At 41.7% G+C, this 25,193-nt stretch overlaps 1 protein-coding gene across 1 annotated transcript in view; it reads left to right on the plus strand.

Moving 5' to 3' along the window:
- The window catches only part of CENPF (centromere protein F), a 52,206-nt gene extending 35,779 nt beyond the window's left edge, over positions 1 to 16,427 (plus strand). The window contains exons 13-18 of the mRNA XM_058669183.1: positions 923 to 3,763; positions 5,469 to 5,621; positions 6,023 to 6,185; positions 7,175 to 7,648; positions 10,107 to 10,285; positions 16,156 to 16,427. Of these exons, the coding sequence (XP_058525166.1) occupies positions 923 to 3,763; positions 5,469 to 5,621; positions 6,023 to 6,185; positions 7,175 to 7,648; positions 10,107 to 10,285; positions 16,156 to 16,359 (4,014 nt within the window). The 3' untranslated portion in view covers positions 16,360 to 16,427. The remainder of the gene's footprint in view (positions 1 to 922; positions 3,764 to 5,468; positions 5,622 to 6,022; positions 6,186 to 7,174; positions 7,649 to 10,106; positions 10,286 to 16,155) is intronic.
- The last annotated feature ends 8,766 nt before the right edge of the window (positions 16,428 to 25,193 follow it).

Raw genomic sequence — 25,193 nt, forward strand, 5'->3', positions numbered from 1 at the left:
TTTTCAAATTTTGGAGAAGATTTTATTATGGAGTCAGAAGGTCTTTAGAATATGTGTAGGTTCTTATTCTGGGTTAACTTATGAATGATAATGTGCTGTTTTCAGGTTTAGTATAATAATATTATAGTTATGAAATTATTGCAAGCTATATATTCTTGAGTAATTTCATAATGATTGTGGTATAGTTTTGTGATTTAATATAAGTCATTTACAGAAATTTTTTTTTTGCTTGGATATGTGATGAGTTGCTTATATAATTTTTTCATTTCTGGTCCATCAGCTTAACTGGTAGTGATAATATTAATAATACTTGGCCATATTTGAGTCCCACTTGGTCCCCTTTGTCTACTTCTCTGAGGTACCGAGGACATGACTGCCAGTTCATCATGTAGTGGCAGTTTCAACTGTAAATCCCTGTTTACAGATGAGAAGGAAGTGAGACTCAAATATAATTTTTCCAAGAATGTACATAAATGCTGTGTTGTCCCTGTACTGAGACTGTGGTCCTTAAATGTTACTACCTTCCTTAAGGCTGTTGCCATGAGTGTGATTACTGAAAATGGAAGATAAATGTTTTATACAGAATTTGTTGGACTCCTATTTTGGTAGTCATGAGATATTTCCTGTGTAGACTGACAACAATATTCTTAGCAAGGAAGAAAATATGAGAAATGTGTTACAATTTAGTTTACAAAATAATGGCAGGATTGTCTTAATGATAAATCCTTTACCCTTGCATATAGGAGAGACCTACTGAATGTTTAATTGTGTTGAATGTTTGAGCAATGAGGATGGAGAAAGGATGCCATTGAAAAGATAGTTTAGCAGAGACCAGATGTCAGTTTCTTTAATAATTAAGACATTTCTATCTTGATTCCTCTTGAAAAATGAAATACATTCTTACTGCATGTTATTTTTACAGGCTCTTCAAGGCCAAAACAATAGCTGTGACATAAAAGAATCAGAAAAGAATAATCCCGAAACTATAGAAATAATATCTAAGCAAAACACTCCTACTTGTGATCAAGATCGTCAGCAGGACCCAAGCCTAGAGACTGAGAAATTCCCTGGGACTGGTGTGGTCAGGCGTACACAAGAGTGGACTGGGGAGCAGTCCTCAGGAGTCAGTTACGAGACTCCAGGGGAAGACAATGCCCAGGACAGCTTAGGATGCGTTCCTGAATCCTCACTTTCTGTTCATGATGCTCTGGTACCTATGGATTTCCTAGAGAATCAAGTAACCATTGAGACCCTCCAATTGCAGATTAAGGAGATTTCAAATGAGAATGTGAGATTGCTTCATACCATAGAGGACCAAGACAAAAATGCTGAAAGTTTGGTGAATGAAATAAAAGATTTAAATTCAAAGCTCAATTTGCAGGAAATACAACTGACAACCAATATTGAAACATGTACACAATTGGAAAAAGTCGTTGAGGAACTAAAGAAAGAAAAGTCAGATTTAAGTGAAAAATTGAAATCCTTATCTTATAACCATGAGTTACCCCAGAGTGCAGAGACTTCTGAAGACCCAAGTTCTGATTTAGAAATAGGTACAGTTAAGTCTTCACATGAAGTTGTTGGAGATAAGGTGACTGTGGGCAGTGACTGGAAAGATAAATGGCTTGATACAGAAAATGAGCTGAACACGATTAAGGCTGAGAAAGTTAGCATTGAGCAGCAGGCCCTCTCCATGAAAATGGACTTAGAAGTAGCTCAAGCAGAGAAGCTACAGTTAGAAAAAGATAATGACAGTAAACAGAAAGTTATTGTGTATCTGAAAGAAGAACTCACCATGGTCACTAGTGAGAGAAACCAGCTTCATGGAGAATTAGAAACTGTGCTGAAACAAAAGAAAGCATTGGATCAGACGTCTGAGAAGATGAGAGAGAAAGTGCAAGAACTGGAGGTTCACCATGCCGAGTGTCTCCATCCCATCCAGGTGGAGAAGGCCGAGCTCCAAGACAAAACTGGCTGTGTTCCAACGTCGTCCTCTGATGAGAGTGAGTGGTTGAAAGATAAAGCTCACCTCCAGGAGCAGCTGCAGAGTTCAGAAAGAGGCTTACAGGCACTGTCTTTGATAAAGTGTGAGCTGGAACACCAAATTGGGCTTTTAAATAAAGAGAAAGAATCACTGGTTAGGGAATCTGAAAGCATGCAGGCCAAACTGAGTGAGGTAGAGCAGGAAAAGTTGACTGCCTCCAAGGCCTTGGAGGTTGCTTTAATGGAGAAAGGTGAGTTCGCAGTGAGGCTGAGCTCCACTCAAGAGGAAGTACATCAGCTGAGAAGAGGCATCGAGAAGCTGAGAGTCCGCATTGAGGCGGATGAAAGTAAGCACCTTCATGTCACAGAGAAACTGAAAGAAAGTGAGCGCGAGAATGATTTGCTGAAGGATCAAGTTGAGAACCTTGAAAGGGAATTACAGATGTCTGAAGAAAACCAGGAGCTGGTGATTCTTGATGCTGAGAATTCCAAAGCAGAGGTAGAGAACCTAAAAGCACAAATAGAAGAAACGTCTAGAAGCCTGAAAGCTTTAGAATTGGATCTTGTTTTAGTAAGGCGTGATAAAGACAGTCTGACAGAACAAGTGCAGGTAAAACAAGGTGAAGTATCAGAATTAGGTAATTTGCTCTCTTCATTTAAAAGTCTGTTAGCAGAAAAGGAGCAAGCAGAAATAGAAATAAAAGAAGAGTGTAAAGCTAAAATGGAGATGCTACAGACACAATTAAAAGAGCTCAGTGAGGAAGTAGCAGGCTTGTGTCACGACCAAGAGACTTGGGAGGATCAAGCACAAGGCCTGGACTCGCCAAGGGAGGCAGTACAGCAGCTGAAAAGTTACGTGGGAAAGCTGAAAGTACAAATAGAAGCTGGTGAAAAGAAACAACTTCAGGTCCTGGAACAACTGAAAGAAAGGGAGCTTCACGCAGGTTTGCTTAAGGGTCAAGTTGAGAACCTAGAGAAAGAACTAGAACTGTCGGCCAAAAATCAAAAGCTTGTGCTTCTTGAGGTCAAGAACTCCAAAGCAGAGGCCGAGGCCCTAAAAGCCAAGGTAGAAGAGATGGCCTCAGAGCTGAGAGATGTGGAATCAGATCTTGTCCATATAAGGTCAGAAAAAGAAAGCTTGACCAAGGCATTAGAGAAGGAGCAAGAGCGAGTATCAGAATTAGAAACACTCAACTCTTCATTTGAAAATGCATTGCAAGCAAAGGAGCAAGAAAAAATACAGCTTAAGGAAAAGTCTGAAATTGCATTGGAGATGCTGCAGACGCAATTCAAAGAGCTCAATGAGAAAATGGTGGCCTTGTGTCATGACCGAGACACCTGGAAGGCCGAAGGACAGAATCTGAGTAGCCAAGTAGACTCTCTAGAACTTGAGAAAGCTCGGTTGCTACAAGACCTTGATGAGAGCAAAAATAATTACGTTATTTTGCAGTCTTCTGTGAATGGTCTCATGCAAAAAGTGGATGACAGCGAACAGACTCTGGGGAAGAAGGAGCAAGAAATCGGGAAGCTAAGAGATCAAGTTCAGGACCAGGAGCGGCTGGTCTCCAAGCTGGCCCAGGTGGAAAGACAGCAACAACTTTTGATGGAGCAGAAAATGGAAATCGAGACTCTCACAGTGGAATTGGAGCAGAAGAACCACAGGCTGCAATGCGAAAGTGACACTCTGCAGGACTCCTTGCAAGCACAGCAGAACTCGAACAAAGAGCTGCAGAAGGAACTAGAAACGGCAAGGATGGAAAAAACGTCCTTTGCTGAAAAAGTAAGCGGCTTTATTTATTTGCATGTAAAGGTATTGCCATGAGCATGGCAAATCACTGTATGAATTGTGTTTCCCTCTAGGCAGTGTCTGTCACACCAGGTCAGATGCTTAGGAAGGCTTCAGGCTTGTGGGGCCTTGAACTGAGGGTACTCCAAGTCAAGCTCTGGTAGTAACTGCTCCGTCACAGGCATATGCGATATTTTCATTGGTTAGACCAAATTTTTTTATTGTTTTTTTGAAGGGAGGAAGGCAGCTGTTTTTTTTAAAAAAAGATTTTCTTTGAAGAACAGAGACAAAAAAGATGACTTATCTGCTAATTTTTTTCCCCAAATGCTTGTAATAGTTGGCGCTGAACCAGGAACCTAGAACCCAGAACCCAATCTGGGTCACCCATGTCATTGTCAGGCCCTCAGGTAAAAAAGCTGTAATGTGCAGCCCTGCAGAGTGCGTTTTAACCTGGGTGCCAAATGCTTGCTCCAGAAAGATTTTAGTCTTGATGTTGAAATTGCTTAGTGAGCCGGCATGGTGGCACTAGCAAACTAATCCTCTGCCTGCTAGTGCCAGCTTTCCGTATGGCCACCAGTTCTAGTCCTGGCTGTTACACTTTCTGTCCAGCTCTCTGTCTGTAACCTGGGAAAGCACTGGAAGATGGCCCAAAGCCTTGGAACCCTGATCCCAGATGGGAGTTCAGGAAGAAGCTCCTGGCTCCCAGCTTTGGGCCAGTTCAGCTCTGGCTATTTCTGCCATTTGGTGAGCAAATCAGTGGGTGGAAGATCTATCTCTCCTCTCAGTGACTCTAAATTTAAAAAATAAATAAACCCTTAAAAACATGCTTTGGATTACATAGCATTCCTGGTTTTAATTATTTCCTTCTCTTGCAGTGTATCAGAATAGTAACCTCCTCCTCTCCGGTTGATTCCTACTACTGTCAGAAGTATAATGGGCATCAATTTGGTCAGGAAGGATCCTGCTGTGTCTTGAGGATTTTGTGCCTTGGATTGTGTGATATGTGTATCTTCTCTTTTCATGGTCTCTTATTTTGTTAGAGGCTCACTTATTAACGATTGAATTTTGGCCCAATATGTTTACTGATGTGGGAAAGGTTATTTCAAATTATTTTATCATTAATTTTCCAGTGAAGGAATAATAAGACTCAGAAAATACAATTTATCTTCATGATATTTTTCGAGACTTTAAGATTTCACACATGTTCAAGAGATGGCAGTGAGTGTAGGGATGAGATAAACTAAGCTAGGCTTTTCAAGTTCAAGGAGTAAGTGCAGACAATGGGACTTCAACAGAGTTTAACTAATCTTTGGCATGTTTCCTATGGATTAGTATGGCAGTAGGGGATTTATAGAGGTCCAAGCACTGATAAAAACTTAATTCTGTCTCATACAAAATTCTGATGTTTAAGTTTAATTCAAATTAATAGCTTGATGAAAGATGTTAGGAATTAGTAATATTATCTGTCCTTATTATTCATTTTCTGATGGCTGTCTGTCACTAGATCATTGCTGAGAAGAATGATAAGCTTACTGGTTTTGAGGATATTAGTTGAGTGGATTAGTAGTGGAGATTAGCCAGGCTGCACGTCATTGCTAAAGGTGGAGGTAAATGTCCTGAACACGCCGTTGTAGCCGAGTGGTCAATTTGATCAAAACAAACAACCAAGAGCATGTCCTAATGAAAGTTTCAATTTCAGGTAAACACAATGACCTTGAGGGAAGCTGAGCAGCAGAGGGAGATTCAGGAGTTGGTCCAGAAAACGACAGAGCTGAAAGAAGGTTTCAATGCAGAGAAGGAGAAACTAACGGAAGAATTAAAAATACTGTTGGAGGAAGCACAAAGCAACAAAGTAAGATTGATTATGCTGCGGCGACTGGGTATCCAGGATCTCCTTGTTGGTTTTGTAAGATCTTCTGTGGTGCACTAAACTTTGACCGGCTTTGGGCGGAATAATGCTGAGCTTATGTCATGGTCAGAATCCCGTCCTCTATCGTTTAGTGCTATCGGGAACCCAGGAGGAACCATAGCCTGTTTTCTTAAGGACTGTGTTACACTTGCAACACTTAAGGCAAAATCCACATTGTCTATTAGGGAGACTTAGGAAACTGAGAATTGTTTTGTGTATCTTAAGAAGTTCTGAATAGAATAATTTTTAAATTTCCAGTTTATGATTCCCAGTTACAACTCAATTGTTTTTCCATATGCTTAGATGGAGAAACTGAAAGCTTAAATGGGATTGCTTTTGTCTAGGTGAACAATCAGAAATGTGTAAATCAGCTGAAGAAGGAAAATGAACATGCCCAGGGGAAGATAAAGTTGTTGCTCAAATCCTGTAAGCAGCTGGAGGAGGAAAAGAAAATGTTGCAGAAAGAGCTTTCTCAACTTGAAGCTACCCGGGAGAAGCACAAATCAGGTACTGTTAGCTGGGTCCAACTAGCCAAGTTGTTCTCTGATAGTGAGGTAATAGGCTTAGGGTGTATTCTGTCACTGTACGCTGATATTTGGTGGTTATCTGGTGCCAGTTTCTGAATTCTGTGCTTACATTTGGTGTCAATTTCTGAATGTACTTAGCCATGCCATCATTACAAAATTTGGGATAAAGCCTGTTTTTTTAAGTAGAACGACCACTCCTCTGTTCTAAGAGACAAATAGCTAATGGCAGTTTTTCTAGTGAGCTGATCTGAGATTTTTTTCATGGTGATGTGCTTTTTTGGTAATTTAACCGTCAACGTCATATTGGCATCTGAATTGGCATCCAGAATTTGTGAATAGTTGATTCTGCATTCATCTTTGTCCATTTTCATAGTCGGCGAGATAGAAGGAGTGTGATGCCATTTTGGAGCTAGGTTTTGGGTGTGTAGGCTGAATCAAAAAAGAATTAGTAATTAGTGGCTAGTTTTAAAGCCAACCATGCCAGATAGAAGGTGTCATCTTAACCTTATTTTGCAAATCTCTGATCTTACCTCCACTAGTTTAGTTGCCTGTTTGGGGTTGCCTTGTCACGGGTTCCATCTTGTCTCCTGAACTCATATAGCAGAGATTTTAAAATCTTGTCTGAAGTCTGTTTATTCACTTGTATTAGAATGTATGGGAGAAAGAATGGATGTTGGAAAATAGGAGGTATAAAGGATCAATTCGTTTGATTTCATAAAGCAAATTCTAGTATAAAGTTGAATGAGTTAGGTTAAAAATATGAATTTGATATTTGAATGTATTTTTATTTAAACTAACATATATTCTACTAGAAAAAGTACCTGATACGACACGTGCCAAATAAAAGTCATTTGAACTATAAGAATGTATGCATAAAGAACAAATCAAAAATCGTCTAGTTCAAAATGACTAATGTTAAGTGTGTATGAGCATCAAATTACATGTGATATGTCACTTTTTTGTGGACAGGTACTATTGTAAATGTTAATAATGTGGATGAATTAATGACTGAGATGAAAGAACTGAAAGAAACTCTTGAGGAAAAAACCAAGGAGGCAGATGAATACTTGGATAAATACTGTTCTCTGCTTATAACTCATGAAAAGTTGGAGCAAGCCAAAGAGATGCTGGAAACACAGGTTGCTCGTCTGACTTCACAACAACCTAAACCCAGTCTCCGAAGGTCTCCTTTGCTAAATGCAGTTGTCCCGGGACCGTCTCCAGTCCCCTCTGTTGATGAAAAGAAGTTATCTGGCCAGAAGAAAGCTTCAGGCAAGAGGCAAAGGTCCAGTGGGATCTGGGAACCTGGGGGAGGATCAATACCTTCCACCCCGGAGATGTCTTCTAAGAAAAGTCGGAAAGTTGCAAAAAGGATTCACCCTGTAGAGGACACAGAACACACTGAGTTTGAGCCTGAAGGACTTCCAGAAGTTGTTAAAAAAGGTATGCCCAACTTAAACTTATCTGTGCTCTTTTGAAGTACTATATACAAATTCACATATAAGCCATTTAATTTTTCTGTTAAAATTTATTTTTTATTAGCAAGTTAGATTTTACAGCGAGAAAGACAAAGGTTTTCCATCTGCTGGTTCACTGTGGAAGTGACCTGCAGCACCTGGAGTTGACCCGATCTGAGGCCAGGAGCCAGGAGCATCTTCCACATCTCCCACGGGGGTGCAGGGTCCCAAGGTGTTGGGCCATTTTTGACTGCTTTGCCAGACTGCAAGCAGGGAGCTGGATGGGAAGTGACCAGATGGGATATGAACCGGCCCCCATAAGAGATCCTCATGCATATAAGGCGAGGATTTAGCCATTGAACCGTCGTGTCAGGCCCAGAAACATTTACTTTATAGATGATTGTGTAACACTCCTAATTGATCTTCAGAAACCATGGTCCACCTTTAAATTGCCAATGTATGTTTTCATTTCTGTTCTGAGAAAATGACTAGGATTGAGCTACTTCTGTTACGCTGTGAAAAGAGCTGGTGTGTTTGAAAAATACCGTCAACCCATTTTAGGATTTGAAGTTGCTATTCAGAAGAGTCCCAAGGCAGGGGCAGCCTTCGTACTTTTCCACGTTGAGCCTTGCCCATCCCCAGTAGTGAGTGAGCTGGAAAGGGATGCAGTGTCACTGGTACCCTGGTTCCCTGGCCCGGGCAACTGACCAGACATGTTTTTTTTTTTAACTCGGCGCTATCCCAAGTATGACTAGAGTCTAGTGCCAATCTATGAATTGGTTATTACTGGTAAAAGATTAAAAAAAAATTCAGAAACTTTAAGTAAAAAAATGTAGAAATCTTCAAAGCAATTTAGCATTGCAATAGGTAGACATGGAATCTTTTGGTTCCTCTGTTGTTTCTTCTTTTTCTGTTATATAAAAATCATTCTTTCATTTTTTGTTAGATTGGAGCTCATCCTCCTCTATCAAAAATCAAAACTGGTTCTTTGCCATAGTTTGCTTGAGTAGCACTCTGACTATAGCCCCCAAATAGTTACGTGTGTCTCATCGATGCATTTTATTTGTGTTAATGGATTAAAACAACAGTGCTTTGGTTAGTCTTGAGTGCCCTTGTGGAGTGCACGTGAGGTGCTGTCTTAATGTGCTGGGCTTTGCCTTTTTCCGTTTGCCTATCAGGCCATGTCAGTGCCTGACGTGGAGGGGAATGATGGGAATGACTGAGAAACCACCCTCCAGAAGGCCAGTCTCCAGCCTGGGCTAACGTGGCAGTGGTTGCCTGAAGTAGCTGTCACCACTTTTTTTTCTTCCTTTAAATATCTGGCCTGCTGGTCCTGCAGGACAGCCTAGGAGCTAAATCCTTGCCTTGCATGTGTCAGGATTCATGTAGGAAATATCCAGCTGCTCCACTTCCCATCCAGCTCCCTGCTTTGGACCTGGGAAAGCAGTCAAAGATGGCCCAAAGCCTTGGCACCCCACACCTGTGTGGGAGAGCTGGAGGAAGCTCCTGGCTCCTGGCTTCAGATCGACTCAGCTCTGGCCATTGTAGCCACTTGGGGAGTGAACCAATGAGGCAGAGCTTTCTGTCTCTCCTTCTCTCTGTATGTCTGCCTTTCCAATAAAAATAAATTGATCTTGAAAAAAAAAGTCTGGCCTGCTTTTATTTTTTCTTTAACATTGTTTAAAAATTGTGTCGTACTATCCATATTTTTCTTTAAGAAACTATTTGGAAGCCAGAGCTGCAGAGAGGGAGGGAGAGACAGAGATCTTTCATCCACTTGTTCATTCTTTTTTTTTAATCTATTTTTTTATTATATTTTTGACAATCTTTACATAGTTAATTAGGATAAAAAGGTTCAAGGGCTATAGGGAAGTGGGTAAGACTATTATTTCCATATTGTTTCCTTCATGTTTAAAGGGGGGTATTAAGGGAGAAGGCCCACCCAATTTCCCATCCTCCCCACTTGTTCATTCTTCAGATGGCTATAGCATCTGGGACTGGCAGGACAGAGACAGGTGCTTCCTAAGGGTCTCCTGTATCAGTGACAGGGGCCCAAGCACCCACTGCCTTTCCCAGGCCAGTATAAGGTAGTTGTGTCAGAAGTGGAGCGGCTCCACGTCACAGGTTGTAGCTTTCCCTACTTTGCTGCAGCACTGACCCCTTCTTTGCGATTTTACTCTTTTCCAATTGAAGCTTTACAATAAGGCCTGCTGATATGCTTTGGATTGTCAAAAAATACAAGGTAAAACATATTCACACTGAAGAAGCATCAGTAGGAAAGATGTTTCTCTTCCCACTTTGCCTATTATGTGTATTTGATTTTTTTTTTTAAATAACTTCTATAGGGTTGTTTTGGAATTACCTTGTCTTTGTTTTAAATTTACATAGTGAAGGTCATTTCCATTGGACCTGGCAGTATTGACAGTCAGCTTTTCTGTCCTCAGGGTTTGCAGACATCCCAACAGGAAAGACCAGCCCATATATCCTGCGGAGAACAACCATGGCTACCAGGACGAGCCCCCGCCTTGCTGTGCAAAAGCCTGCACTGTTCCCTGGAAGTGAAGGCAAAGAAAATCTCACAGAGTCCTCTAAATCGACAGCTGGTGGCAGCAGATCACAAAAGGTATACTCAGTGTGTATTCATCCACTGTGAGATCAGAGAGTTGCAGCATGATCTGGGAGAGTTGGATGGTGGATGCTATCTCTCAGCGATTCTTAAGATGCAGCTTATTCATTAGGATTGGATACCAAAATGCAGAAATGTTGGTGACGAGTTGCAACAAAACAGCGATGTATTTGTATATTCGTTTTGTTGGTATATTAGACCTAAAACATTAAAGAAATTATACCTAATATATGTTTATTCGTAATTGTGTAATATAACAAATGTTTTATTAACTTAGTGAAGGAAGATCTGTCATTGAAATGGACCTATTCATTACTTATATTAGAAATACTGTATCATTTTATTTGAATATTCTTCCTCCTCTACCTGCCCTCCCCTACCATCCTGTGCACCTTATTATCCCGCTTCCAACCACTTGCATCCTGAAAGTGAAGCAAGCATGCCTTACTAAGGCCATTAGCCTTAAGAGAACCCACTGCACCGCTGTACAGGAAGAGTTGAGTCTAAGTTCCTGGTATGGACTGTGCCATATCCTGGTGGAGTCCTAAGAACCACCCCTTTCTTCACATCCAAAAGGAATATCCATTCCTGTTTGTCTTACACTTATGGAGATCAAAAGATAGATTTGTCTGGGACTGTTAAAGCCATGAACATTGCCGAAGCTCTGTCCTCCCATTATCTTAAGACAGCCTCCTTCTTTGTTCTGACTTGCCTAATCTGTTAACTTGTCGTGTGCATTCTGTGACGTTACTGGGTATGTCTGGACTTTACCTGTAACCTTATGTCTAAGATGCTGATGCATTCAGCAAATCCATGTTGAATGGATGGAACTGTGGATGCTGTCCTGAAGTGACTGCAACAATAGAAGTTGTTTTAAGTGATTTTAGGAAATCATCTCTATGAAATCACTACCTGTGTCTTTTTCCCCTTTCTGTTATGAGGGACTGACGACAGAGCAGTTTGGATACGGCATTATTGTGTGGGAAAAAGCTTTGCGCACTAGGGGGCCTGCTCTCCACTCTGCTGCTGGACCTGCTGGCAGGCGGGTAACCATGGTTTCCTGCAGATCTCTGCTCAGTGCATTAGCTCCACGCAGCTAGGAATCGCTAAGCAGTTTTGTGTACGTGCAAATGAATGGCGGAGAGCCCTCTTGAGAGATCACAGGAGACTTCAAGAGTAGGCTCAAACTCTTTAAACCGTATGCTTACATTTTGTAATTCAATTCAATGTTTTCTGAGATGTCTCATAAAATGCTCGCCTTGTCTGTTCGGCTAATTTCACCATTTAGCTTCAAAAATACAGAACAAGATCAGACTTTCTAAAGCAATTGCTTTGCCTTTCAGGATTAGGAGCTGTCTCCTAAACTGACTAGCTTACTTCTAAGAGAGGCATTGGGAAGAATCAAGATGGCAGAATAGGGTAAGGACACGTTTAAACAGATGGAGAAATATCAGTCAGGGAGAGGACAGAATGACAGCAGAGGGGCTCCTGGAGACTGATAGGGGAAAGCGGCAGACACAACGGTGTGGTGTTGTGGTGACTGATACCCTAGCAGCATTCAGCAAGCGGTGATCTGAACTGCACTGGCAGGTGGAACTCCATCAGCAACAAGGGAAAATAATACCGACTTTGGCATCCTATGGGTCAAAATAGGTCCTTGTGGCCCTCAGACCTAATGGCCAGCAGGTTCCAGCAAGATCAGCACCACCAACAACTTAGCTATAGAGGACCTTAAACCTGGTATCTCCTTAAACCTTGGACCTGCTTCAACCGGAAGTGGGAGAAAGGTTGTACAGACAACGGTGCAGCTTCAGCATGGTATCACAGGAAATGGAGACTGCTGAGCCAGGAGCTGGGACTACAGAGACCATGGTGGAAGTCTAACATAAAAACCTAGTCCTGGAACTTCCTGGAAGGAGTGACACAAGTGACTGTAAGCAAAGAACCAGGTACCAACCACAATAAGTAAAATCGAATTGTAGACCTGTGGGCGACACAGCTTAGAAACCTGCCCCAAGGAGAGGAATCTGATAACCAGAAGTGCAACGACCAAGAGCAAAAGAAGAGAAGAAGACACAATGAATATTACTGAAGACTCCCCTGCAAAGGAACAAAACCTTTGCCAAATGTCAGAGTTCACTGAGGAAGACATCAAGAAAATAGGGGATACAGAATTCAAAATACTTGTTAGAAAGCTTCTTATCAGCAATGAGAAGCAGGTAAATCAGGCATTCAAGAAATTTAAGGTATATGTCACACTCGGAATGAATCCAATGAAAGCTGATGTATCAGAAATGAAGACTATAGTGGAGCAAATAAAAAAATACAGTGGAAAGTCTCCAGAATAGAATGAAGGAAGCAGAAGAAAGAATCTCAGAATTGAAAGATATTTCCTGTCACCAGGGTGAAACAAAAACTAGAAGCAGGGCCCAGCGGTGTGGCCTAGTGGCTAAAGTCCTCACCTTGAAAGCCCCGGGATCCCATGTGGGCGCCGGTTCTAATCGCAGCAGCTCCACTTCCCATCCAGCTCCCTGCTTGTGGCCTGGGAAAGCAGTTGAGGACGGCCCAATGCTTTGGGACCCTGCACCCATGTGGGAGACCTGGAAGAGGTTCCAGGTTCCCGGCTTCGGATCGGCGCAGCACCGGCCCATTGCGGCTCACTTGGGGAGTGAATCATCGAACGGAAGATCTTCTCTATCTCTCCTCCTCTGTGTATATCTGACTTTGTAATAAAATAAATAAATCTTTATTTAAATAAAATAAATAAAATAAATAAATCTTTATTTAAACAAAAAAACTAGAAGCAGAGCTGGGTCAAGCAAAAAAAAAAGTATTCCGAAATTTAAAGAAACTATTAAAAAGCCTAATTTAAGAGTTATGGGAGGCACAGAAGGCGCACAAGGAGAAGCTGGGTTTACAAACGTATTTAATGGAATAATAAGGGAGAATTTCCCTAATCTACAGAAAGAATTGGGAAACAACATCCAGGAGGGGCACAGAACTCCCAACAGGCTTGACCAAAAGCAATCTTCACCATGATACATGATATTCAAGCTCTCTTCTATCCAACATAAGGAAAAGATCCTTAAATGTGCACGTGAAAAAGAAGCAGTTGATATATGAAAGAATGCCAATTAAATTCACAGGAGACCTCTCACAGCAAACTACAGGCCAGAAGAGAATGGATCAACAAGTAAAAGCAAAACATTGTCAGCCTGGAATAGTGTGCCCAGCAAAACTTGCCTGTTTATTATATTGGGAGAAGAAGCCCAAAAGCTCATTTTTGGGAACAAGAGAGTCAGTGATGAGATTGATCTGAGCGTGGACTTGGAGGTCAGTGTTGCTGAATTGTGATGCTCATGATGGCTGGTGGGCTGGTTGCCGTCAGGCTAGCATCCAGCGGGGAGTGGGTGACTTGTGTTTTTTCACGGGTGAGGTTTATTACCACTGAGCTATCTTTCACCGCTTTCCCACTGTGACTGAGGACATCGTATCTGAGACAGTTACAAATGCACTGTCTTAATAAATGAAATCCTCGATCCGGCATTGTAGGGATGTAGCTGCTGTTTGTACTGTTTTCCCATGTGAGCACTGGCTAGAGCCCTGCATACTCCATTTTCTTTCTTTCCTTTTTTTTCGAAAGAATTATTTTTATTGGAAAGGCAGGTTTATCAAGACAAGGATAGACAGAAAGATCCTCCATCCACTGGTTCACTGCCGGAGTGACCTCTACAACTGGAGCTGAGCCAGTCCAAAACCAGGATCCAGGAACTTCTCTCAGATTTCTCATGTGGGTGCAGGGTCCCAAGGCTGTCCTCTGCTGTTTTCCCTGTCCACAAACAGGGAGCTGGATGGGAAGTTCGAGCAGCCACGGCACGAACTGGCGCCCACATGGGCGCCTGCAAAGCAAGATTCTAGTTATTCAGCCATTGCACTGGGCCCTAAATGCTCCACTTTGAATCCAGCGCCTGCTAAAGAACCTGGAAAAGCAGATGTTGGCACCAGTGCTTCGGGCCATGCCATCCAGGTGTAGACCTACATGGACTATCAGCCTCTTGGCTTCAGCTTGGCCCAGCCCTCTCTGCAGCTCCATTTCAGGAATGTGTTGGAGGATGGAAGATATCTCTCTGTGCCTTCAGATAAAACTGAAATTAATGATCTTAAAAAAAGAATACTTGATTAGGGTAAACCTAATGAATAGGACATTGATTGGCATATCCACAACCCATATCCGAGTACCTGGGTTCAACACTGGGCACTGGCTCCTGATTCAGACTTTCTGCTAATGTAAACCTTAAGGGGTAGTGGTAATGATTCAAGTGATTGGCTTCCTGTTCCCCATGTGGGAATCCTGATTTGCATTTCTAGCTCCTACCCTCAGCCCTGCTGGAGCCCTGGCTGTTTTAGACATTTAGAGAGTGAACCAGCAGAGGGAGCTCTGTCTCTATCTCTGCCTCAAGAAAAGTGTAACATTTAGACAGTTTGGTGAGTTTTACCACATCTAGTCCTGGATCATTTTGAGATTTCCTAACAGGAAGATCAGATTGAAAGTTTAAGCTGCTTACTGAACACATTTTTCACAATTCTAGAGTGAGTCTGAACGGCAACCAAGAAAATGTCCTACCAGCTCGCCTCTCTATTCCCTGTGATTTCTCTGTTTCATTGTGGCCTAGGGATTTGACTCTTCACTGTCTGGTGTGTCCCAGGGAAACACTTGTCTTTGCTTTCAGTGTTTAACCGTTTTTAGAAAAAGATGTTTCCAGTAAATTCTATTTATTTTTCCCTTCAACTTTTCAAGGATGGTAATTTTCCGTGAAGTCCTGATTTTTCAGGGCTGCTCTTCACTGTCCTTCATTATCTGAAGTAAAAGCAAGCTCTCTGGAAATTTGATCTGTTAGCCAGATTGACTATGTTTTCTGTAGTGAGAAGTATTTAACTGCATGTTAAAACCACATACTTCCTATGGAAAGAATATAAATGGAAAAATAATTTCCATTCTCCATTCTTTATTCCATTCTCAGTTCCCTTTCAACATCTGTCCTGAATGGGGGTTGCTGCTTGTCAAGAGTTTTCCTCCTTTTAAAATCTCCCTTGAATCTTCCACTCTTGTGTGTAGTTTTGATAAGTGAAGTTCTCCTCTATTTTTCTTGCTCTTTATTTTTTCTGATTTAATATTCTTTCCACTACAATATAAATCTTAAAAAAACTTTTTTTACTTGCCTGGGTGCCCAGACTCTCATTAGCTTCATGAAGTATTATTTAAAAAAAAAAAAAAAACTATTAAAAGTAGCATATCAGGATGTTTACAGTCTCTGGACATTGTTAGATAGCACTTGTCATTCTGTTATAACTTACATCCAACCTGGAAGCAAGCCACAATAAAGGGAGAATGAGTAAAATGTTTTTATTTGGGAAATAGGTTCTAGGACTTCTAAATGTTATAGACGATGAGTCACTTACTTAGGTTATTCTTGTTTTAAGTGACAGCACTGTTTCAGTGAGGACAAATTCAACAAAATTTGGATTTTCACTCTGGAATTTATTGGATGTTTACAAATGTAAGCCTTGTGGTCATTAGGGGTATATGGATAGCAAGAAGGAAGCGTTGTCCTAGAAGAGCTTATCAGTGGACTGAAAATGTCAGCTTTGCCTTGGGAGCAAATGTGTGAACCTCAGAAGTAGTGTAGGCATTTTGATGACTTGCTAGAGGCTGTGGCCAGCATCTGTCCAACTTCTCTGTTAGGTGGGACCTATCGGGAAGAATAAATACTAAATTATATCTAATTTCAAACTCGGTGACACAGTGTTTTATTTTTCATGTTGGGAAATGTGCATGTAACTTAAATCTTTAAATCTTTGTGCCACAGGTCAAGGCTGCTCAACAGAGCCCAGCAGGTTCAATTACCGCCTTCCCAGACCCCACCAAGAAACCTGCCTCTGTCCACAGTCTTCCCAGGAGAAGTTCTCCAGACAGCTCCAAGGAATGCCCCCCGGCCAGGCGAGGCCAACCTAGCTGGAGCCCAGAAGCTGGAGCCAAAACCAAGAACAGTGACAACTGTCAGGTCCAGTAAGAAGCTCATGGGTCATGACCCTGGGAGGTGGCACCAGTTGAACTGGCAGGGTCTGTCCATTAGAGAGCACTTTATTTGCCAACACCTTAGAAATCTAACTGTATTATTATATCTCCCATGTGTAAATATTGTGAAGGTTTGAAAGCACCGGTGAGCTCTTCATCCACGTTCCCCTCCTTCCTGTAAATAGTCCTGTGTAAAGCCGCACAAAAATTTAGTGGCAAATGTTATATAACTTTGTGTACTTTATACGAAAATATGCAAAACACTTCCAAAAAAACCCAGAAACTGACAGCTCACAAGAAAATGTAAACTTTTAAAAATATTTTTTTCCCATATGTGTACAGGTAGGTATGGGCTAGATTGAGAATGTCATTGAGCTGAGAACAATGAAAGAAAACAATTTTGTATGTTTTTAAGGGAAATGTGAATACAAAATGTGCATATCAGGGTGTTTATTTTTCCATGCCCAGTGTGTTTGAGAACTGTGCTTGTATAACCTGTACATACGTGTGTGTGGGTGGTGGGGAAGGCTGTTTATTTCCAGCTAGTATGCTGGAGGATGCATAGGTGTGTAGCATATCATGTTTTCTGTCATTGTGTTTTCTTTTTAAGACCAGTACCATTCTTTGTTATGTGTTTTCTTATCTTGTAATTTTCTATTAAGACATAATTCTTTTTTCCCTAATAAAATAATCATCCTTGCTTTCTGTGGAAATCATTCTTAAATATAAAAGTTGTGAATATTGGCACTGTTTTTGGATAATTACTACAGCCTCACATAAAACTAGAAACATTTAATCAACTGATCTAGGTAATAGAACAAATAATATTTAACATTTTAATATTTAATGAACATCTTCAGTTATATAAAAGACATGATTTTTAATGTGAGTCATAAATATTATATGGAATCTAATGTCCAGCCTGGGACCTACTGTTGTAGAGTGGACCTGTTAAATCTTAAGGATGCCAGTAAGGATACAAGTGTTTGTGGTCCTTTTTTTTTTTTTAAAGATTTATTTTTCTTGGAAAGGCATATTTACAGAAAGAAGGAGAGACAGAAAGATCCTTCATTCACTGCATCATTCCCTAAATGTCCACAATGACCGTAACTGAGCTGAAGCCAGGAGCCAGGAACTTCCTCTGGGTCCCAATGCTTTGGGCCATGCTCTGCTGCCCTCCCAAACCACAAGCAGGGAGTTGAATGGGAAGTGGAGTAGTTGGGACATGAACTGCTGCCCATATGGGATCCCGGTGCAGACAAGGGAATGATTAGCCAATTGCACCATCTCACTGGTCCCAATGTTTGTGGTACTTTATAGCTCATGTATTGATGATAACTTTTGGAAATACCCATTTACAAAGGCACTTGAACAAACCCTTGCATCCTTGAATCAAGATAAAGCTTTCTGAATTTTTTGGCTTTTAGTTCAGATTAATATACAAACCTTGACAAATCTGATCATTTATATTTCTAAATTGTCCTTTGCAGGGTGGCTCTATCATTGCATAATCGTTTAGTAATGTTAATCTGCTTGGTAGTCCTTTGCTGAAAGTGATATCTTGGCTTTGCCTTTTGTTTTTTTTTTTTAGTTGCTTGGGGTTATGGCCTGGTTTGGTGACATCCTGGTCATAAATAATCCCAAGGCAACCATGTGCTCAAGGGCATGGCCCTGAGTCGACCTTGCTGGGCTCAGGCCAGCAGCTTGATTGGCTGTCTCAGGTGACTGGAAGATTCCACTCAGCAGTCCTTGCTGAGTAAATTTTTGGGTCTTTGAGAATATTCTTGTCATGTTTTAGGTATGCATAATGGAGGCTTTTGTTACATGTTCCACTTTAAAAAAATTTTCATTTCGAGTTAATTTTTTTTCTATTTTTTTTTTTATTATTAATTACATTGCATTATGTGACACAGTTTTATAGGTACTGGGATTTTCCCCTACCCCTCCCCAAACCCTCCCCCCATGGTGGGTTCCTCCACCTTGTTGCATTACCACAGTTCAAGTTCACATGAGATTCTTTCATTGCAAGCATATACCAAGCATAGAATCCAGCATCTTATTGTCCAGATAAGTTCAACGGCTTGTTGGGGAGAAGTTCAACGGCTTGTTGGGGAGACCATCTCTGGTCTGAAAGTAGAGCCAGCAGAGTATCATCCCGAATAATCAAAAGCCCCAACATAACATCAGCAACAATTTATAACATTATGAAATTAATTGACATAGTATTGTGTAACCAACATGTTTAAAAAAAAATGCAAGTTCTTAAACACATCCTGCGACTCCTTCATTGACATTTCAATTTTATCGAGTTTAACATTTCATTCAGTTGAACTGAAATAATACATTGACTTTAATGCTGGCAAGACACTGTGCTAATACTAAAATAAAAATGGCCAATTCAATAATAATCTTTCATATCCTTTCCACAGAAGTATGAACCACTATTTTACCTCCCCAAGCCTACTATACTTCATATGGATGTTATTTTTTCCTTCCAGAAAAGGTATTTCTAAATGGTTTGCAAAGATTTCCAACCTTGTTTCATTTGTTCTTTTTTTCATAAGCCATGATAAAACTATACAATTAATGTTTCCATACAAAGGCATTAAGAGTCTGAAGCATCAATAAGCAACATTTAAAAAGATGCTTTGATTGCCTCTTTCTGGTGTTAAGACAGTCAGCTCATTATTCCTCTCACCCATCAAGACCTGCTCACTTAAGGTTAACATTCTGAATTGGAGCTACAAAGTTACCAGGTGCTCAGGGCTCTACTATAGCTGCCAGGTGGGGTGGGCCTCCAGGACTTCTCTTCAGGAACACAGAACTCTGTCTTGCATGTCCAGGGTGACCATTCTTGAAAGAGAAGCCTCCATGCAAATGCAGCATGTCCTAGGGTATAAATGTCAAGTGGTTTAAGACAAGAAATCTAAGTGAGAAGATGCTGGCAGCATCCAGGAAAGTCTACAGCTTCTTCTCCGTGAATCCTTCTGGAGATAAGAGAAACACAGACACAAGGCGTATGTGAAATTCAGTCTCATCACATTGTCAGAAAAAAAGAGTGGCTCAAACTCAGTAATCTCTGAATTACACGGATGTCAGTGGAATGACTATCCAGACCTGACACACAGTCTCTGGTGAAGTTACTACAGATGGTGTCAACAATGACATACGGTTTCCTTAATTGTAAAACGGAATACACAACAGTCACCTAAAAGTCTCCTAGACGGACTCATCCAGACATCATCTTTGCATCTTTCTGAAAAGTTGGAAATCTAAAAGAAAAGACATGTTGGCAACTGGAACGGTGGTCTCAATTAAAAAAAAAATCCAACAGTTCAGGTTGAACCCGGTAACAAAGCATTGGCAAAATATGACAATTCAGTTATTCAAAGACTATGAGAGCAAGGTGAAATGAATTTAAGAAAGACACTCAAGTCAGCTGAGACGATCCACCACTGATACGCATGTGTGTCATCGCTGACAGCAGAGACGGCAGACAGCACTGGGGTGGGGACTGACTTGTGGATCTACGGGACTTCTGACACTACAAACCCTAAAACTTCATCGTCTATTAGGGCCTTCTCACTGCCCAACCTGGGAGTACTCTGCTTTTGTTACTCACGGATACGCTTTCTCAGTTTAGCTTCTGAGTTTCTGTATTTCAGCACAGCACTGGGAATTTCCTTATTTGCAATGTGAATGGGAAGGAAAATTCAGGAAAATTTTAGACAGATGACCTTTATACGCATCCCCTACTCTATGCCTAGCACTTCTATGCCTAGAATCCTAGTTGAGGGCTGGGATATCACCTTTGAGAAACGATTATGATAGAAAGGCCAAGAGAAGGGTATTTCAATAGAAGGGTACCAGTGGGTGTCAGGCACCTGGCCTGTACCAGGTGCTGTGCAGGAAGCAACAGCAGCGTCATTCTTTGCACCTGAAGGCATCCAGGCCCAACGGGGAGTTTATCCTCACTGACATGGCTCCACCAAGCTTGCAGGCAGCAGGAAGGAACTCTGGAGGTGTCTCTCCCTACTTTACAATTCTTTATTGAAGTACATGTACCATAATTCAGGACGGGATTCCTGGATCAGGGCCTGCAGCTCCACCTCCAAGCTGGTCACGGGCATGGAACCTTCTAGGGAAACATTTTGTTACATGTTTCATTAAAAATATATATTTATTTCTATTGGAAAGGCAGATATACAGAAAGGACAGACAGAGAGATCTTCTGTCCGCTAATTCACTCCCCCAATGGTTGCAATGACCAGAGCTGAGCCAATCTGAAACCTGGAGCCAGAACACCCGGGTCTCCCATGCAAGTGCAGTGTCCCAAGGCTTTGGGCCATCCTTGATTGCCTCTCAGGCCACAAGCAGGGAGCTGGATGGGAAACAGGCTGGCCAGGACAGGAGCTGGCACCTATAATGGGATCCCGGGTGTAAGACGAGGACTTTAGCCAGTGGTCTACTGCACCAGGCCTTCCATGTTCCATTTTTTTTTTTAAAGATTTATTAATTTTATTACAGCCAGATATACAGAGAGGAGAGAAGGAGAGACAGAGAGGAAGATCTTCCGTCCGATGATTCACTCCCCAAGTGAGCCGCAACGGCCGGTGCTGTGCCGATCCGAAGCCGGGAACCTGGAACCTCTTCTGGGTCTCCCACGCGGGTGCAGTGTCCCAATGCATTGGGCCGTCCTCAACTGCTTTCCCAGGCCACAAGCAGGGAGCTGGATGGGAAGTGGGGCTGCCGGGATTAGAACCGGCACCCATATGGGATCCCGGGGCTTTCAAGGCGAGGACTTTAGCCGCTAGGCCACGCTGCCGGGCCCCCATGTTCCATTTTTATAATCAAAAAGTTGCTTAAGATTTCATAACTGGCCAATCAAACCTTAAATATTATTTCTTTGAGATAGTAATACCCTATATTACACTGTGAGCTTAGCTGCTCTTGGGATGTCAGCTTTCTAGTACCTTATGTTCACAATAAGGTCCCAGAAAACAAATCAAACAAGAAATGGGCCACGTGCAGAGATCTTGCAGTTGGATTCCCATCTGTACAGGGGTGGGCGGTACAAAGGATTCTTGTCTCCAGTGGTACCAGAACTGAATTGAACCTTAATATGAGAATTGTCAGGAGTTGAGAGGGATTGCATCTTCAGTAAGAAGGGAATGAAGCCAGCCTTTCAGGGCAGCCTAACTCTCCTAACCTCACATGCTCACCCCCTTAGACGTTTTTCTCATTTGACTCCAAGTTATTTGTTTTATTGGAAATACCAAAGTTGCATAGACTTTTAATCTGGACAGCACTCCAAGTCCCCTAACAACTTGGGCTTGGGGAAGGCACTCTCATTTTCAATTTTTCTGTAGAGGGCTTATAAGTACCCAAGAGTGGCTCAGAACATGGCTTTAGAAATTAGAATTAAAATTGATTAGAATTTCCAGGTTCTCCCAAAACCAGGCCATGGCAATATGTCACTGAAGACATAAACTGAGATCAGTATTTCAGGTCAGCTTTATTGGATCTGGCAGAAGTTGAATTGATTGGCTTGGTTTTCATCATTCTCTTGGGAAGGATCTCTTGAATAGATCTTAAAGATCTGCCAGTGGTCGTTGCCAGTTAGCAGTTGCTGGTTGCTAACTGTGTGTTCTGTCACTTCTGTTTTCACAAAGCTGCTTCCGTTTGCAGAACAGTCTCTGCCGAAGCAGATACTAGAACCCTAAGTGCTTCAGGAAAACCCAGGCTGAGGCCCTCAAGCTTGCACACTTAACCCCAGGCACAGCTGTGTGTTTGATGCCTTAATATCTAACGTAATGTGCGTCTAAAGTTCTCCACATTTTATAAGCTGTTTGCATGTGTTTGCTCCTTGCCTTGTATGCACCGGGATCCCATATGGGCACTGGTGGTTCATATCCTGGCAACCCCACTTCCCTTCCAGCTCCCTATGTGTGGCCTGGGAGGGCAGTTGAGGATGGTCCAAAGCCTTGGGACCCTGTAACCTATGTGGGACACCTGGAGGCGGCTCCAGGCTCCTGGCTTCAGATCAGCTCAGCTCTGGTCATTGTGTTCACTTGGGGAGTGAATTAGCAGATGGAAGATCTTCCTCTCTGTCTCTTCTTCTCCCTGTATATCTGCCTTTCCAATAAAATCACATAAATCTGAAAATGAAAAAACCTCACACCTTTGTGAGGGAGACATTAGCATCTTCATTTTGTGGGCTGAAATTGAGAGACAGTAAAATTTCTGATTCAGGTCTTGAGATCTCTTGCTTAGCAAATAAACAGTTTTGCAAAGTAAAGTGTCTTCAATTAAAGGAGAAAGAAGCTGAGTTGAAATATTTTGTCCAAGAAGTAGAAGAGTTCAGTTTGATACTAAGTTTTTCTCATTTGTCTTGCTACTTATCTAGAATTCTAGTGGACTGTTCCAGAATAATTCTGGTATTATAACAGATGATATAAGTGGCTTTTTTTCTTTTTCGCTTAATAGAAATATCTGAATTCTTGGGTGGTTAAATCTGAGTTGCATCCAATTATCTTGTGAAATTTTCAAAAATATAAAATGCAAAGTTATAAAGAGGCAGAGAGGTGGGGTAGGGGGGCTCTTCCATTAGCTGGCAATCCCCACAAATGACTGCAATATTGAGTCTTGACAGGCCAATGTTGGGAACCAGATGGTTTTCCCATCTGGTTGGCAGGGGCCATTGCCTTTCCAGGCATATTAGCAGGAAGCTGGATGGAAGGTGGGAGTTGGGACTTGAACCGTCACTTACATGGTATGCTGGCATTACAGACGGTATCTTAGTATGATGCTCCTCAACTCTGGCCTTATTTCCATAAACGCAATTTAAAAAATTATTTGAAAGGCAGAAAAATGGCTTTGGTGTTGGCAGCTGGGACAGGCCAAAGTGGGGAACCAAGAACTCCGTGTATGTCTCTGTGGCGGGAGGGGTCCAAGTACCTGATCAGTCTTCTGCTGTTGCTCTCCTAGAACTGGAAGATCAGCAAGGACTCTAACCAGCCCTCCACTATTGGATGCTGGCTGCAAATGGCAGCTTAACTAGCTATGCCACGAACCAGTAAGACAAATCTTTCAAACACTTGCTGGAAAACTAAAGGTTTTTTAAGCCTTTAATGTAAAAGCCTACTATGTTACAAAGATTAAAATTGACGGATGCTAAATGCCTGAGGACCTCTGACAAATGACTTAGTTTTCTGTCTCTGATTATTCATCAGGAAAATTGGGTACAGCAGTAATACTTCAGAGTCCTCACAATAATAAAATTATTTACAATTTTTCAATTCACAACATTGGTTATTTGGTATACAGCTAATCATAAAAATAGAGTATGCAGTTGTTAAATAAATGTGTTCAACCAATAAAACACATTGATTTCAGGTTAGGTCCTGTCCTATATTAATTTGCATTAATCTCGGTGCCACTATTTCTTATTTTGCATATATGTTTAATTACCATATAATTATACATTCAGTTGCTGAGTTTGCAAATGAGCCACTCACTGGTTTCTGGTTTTGGATTGTTTGGCTCATTAAAAATGCCCAGAGAAGACGGTCACTGCAGTTGTATGTACTAATGGGTTGTGCTCCTGAAGTTCACATACCAATTGGTCATTTGGAACTTTGAGTGCATTTCTTTGTAGAAACAGCATTGCTAGTTGTGTTTAAAGTTACGCTCAGAAAGCCAATTTAGCTCTTACTATGATAAAATTGCAATTAGACTTGCTTCAACTATAAGGAATCTTCATTCATAATATTTCTCTAGAAAAATAGTTTGAAAGTTGCCCAAAACTCCTCTTTCTTTTTTAAAGGTTTATTTATTTGCTTAAAAGAGGGAAGAAGAGCCACAGGTAGAACTCTTCCATCTTCTGGCTCACATCCCAAAGGCCTCAACGGCCAAGGCCGCACGTAAACCAGGGACCAGAAGCTTTATTTGAGTGTCTGACACGAGTATGGTGACCCAAGCACCTGGATCATTCTCTCTTTCCCAGGCTCATGGGTAGGAAGGGGGAGTTGGAAGCGGAGCAGCCAGCACGTCAAGTGCCCTTCTGGGATGCTGGTGCTGCAGGTGGCAGTTAACTGTACCACAGTGCCAGCTCTCAAAATTAATTTTTCTACCACTTGCTCCTCTTCCTGATGCGTCCTACCCTTCCTGCCCCATTTTACAGGACCAGTCAGGAGACACTCGGCTGGTGTTCTCCACATGGAAAAAAGAGAGGTACTCATGGATTCCATCTTTGGAATAGCAACTGCTTCTGGTCTGAAAGGGAAAGTCTTAGTTTTGGTTTGAAAATTGCAAACAAGGTCAGTTTGGGGTTAATGTTGGTGTATTTATTGATATAAATTTACATTTTCCTATTGATGCTCTAGGGAATCACAAAGCATCACGTATTTGCTAACTCTGCACGTTTCTGTTGACTTGCAGTTTGACATCCAGCCTGCACTGGTCTCCCTCAATTAAAGAAGGGCCAGAGGAAGGTTGTTGACTTTGCTCTCCTCTCTGCTCAAGACATGTTGAGGGGGACCAGAAGCAATGCAGAAAGTACCATATTTGCTACCCCAAGTCCTTCCAGTTTCAAGTGCTATGTCTTGTTTGAAATTTGGTAATCCTGTGAAGTGGGTCCTACTTAACCATTCAAGAAGAGCACCAAAGAGGTTGGTTTGCATAACAAGATGGAGTTTTCTAGTCCCGATCTGCAGTCCAAGGCTCTTCATCTATTACCAGCCCTCTCCCCAGCAGACAGTAAAGGGATTTAGTTAGTTGACAAGGCACCTACCAGCCCAGCAGGTTCCTTTTCAAATCTCAGTCTGTGCC

Source organism: Ochotona princeps, chromosome 10, assembly GCF_030435755.1.
Source record: "Ochotona princeps isolate mOchPri1 chromosome 10, mOchPri1.hap1, whole genome shotgun sequence".
Lineage (NCBI taxonomy): Eukaryota > Metazoa > Chordata > Mammalia > Lagomorpha > Ochotonidae > Ochotona > Ochotona princeps.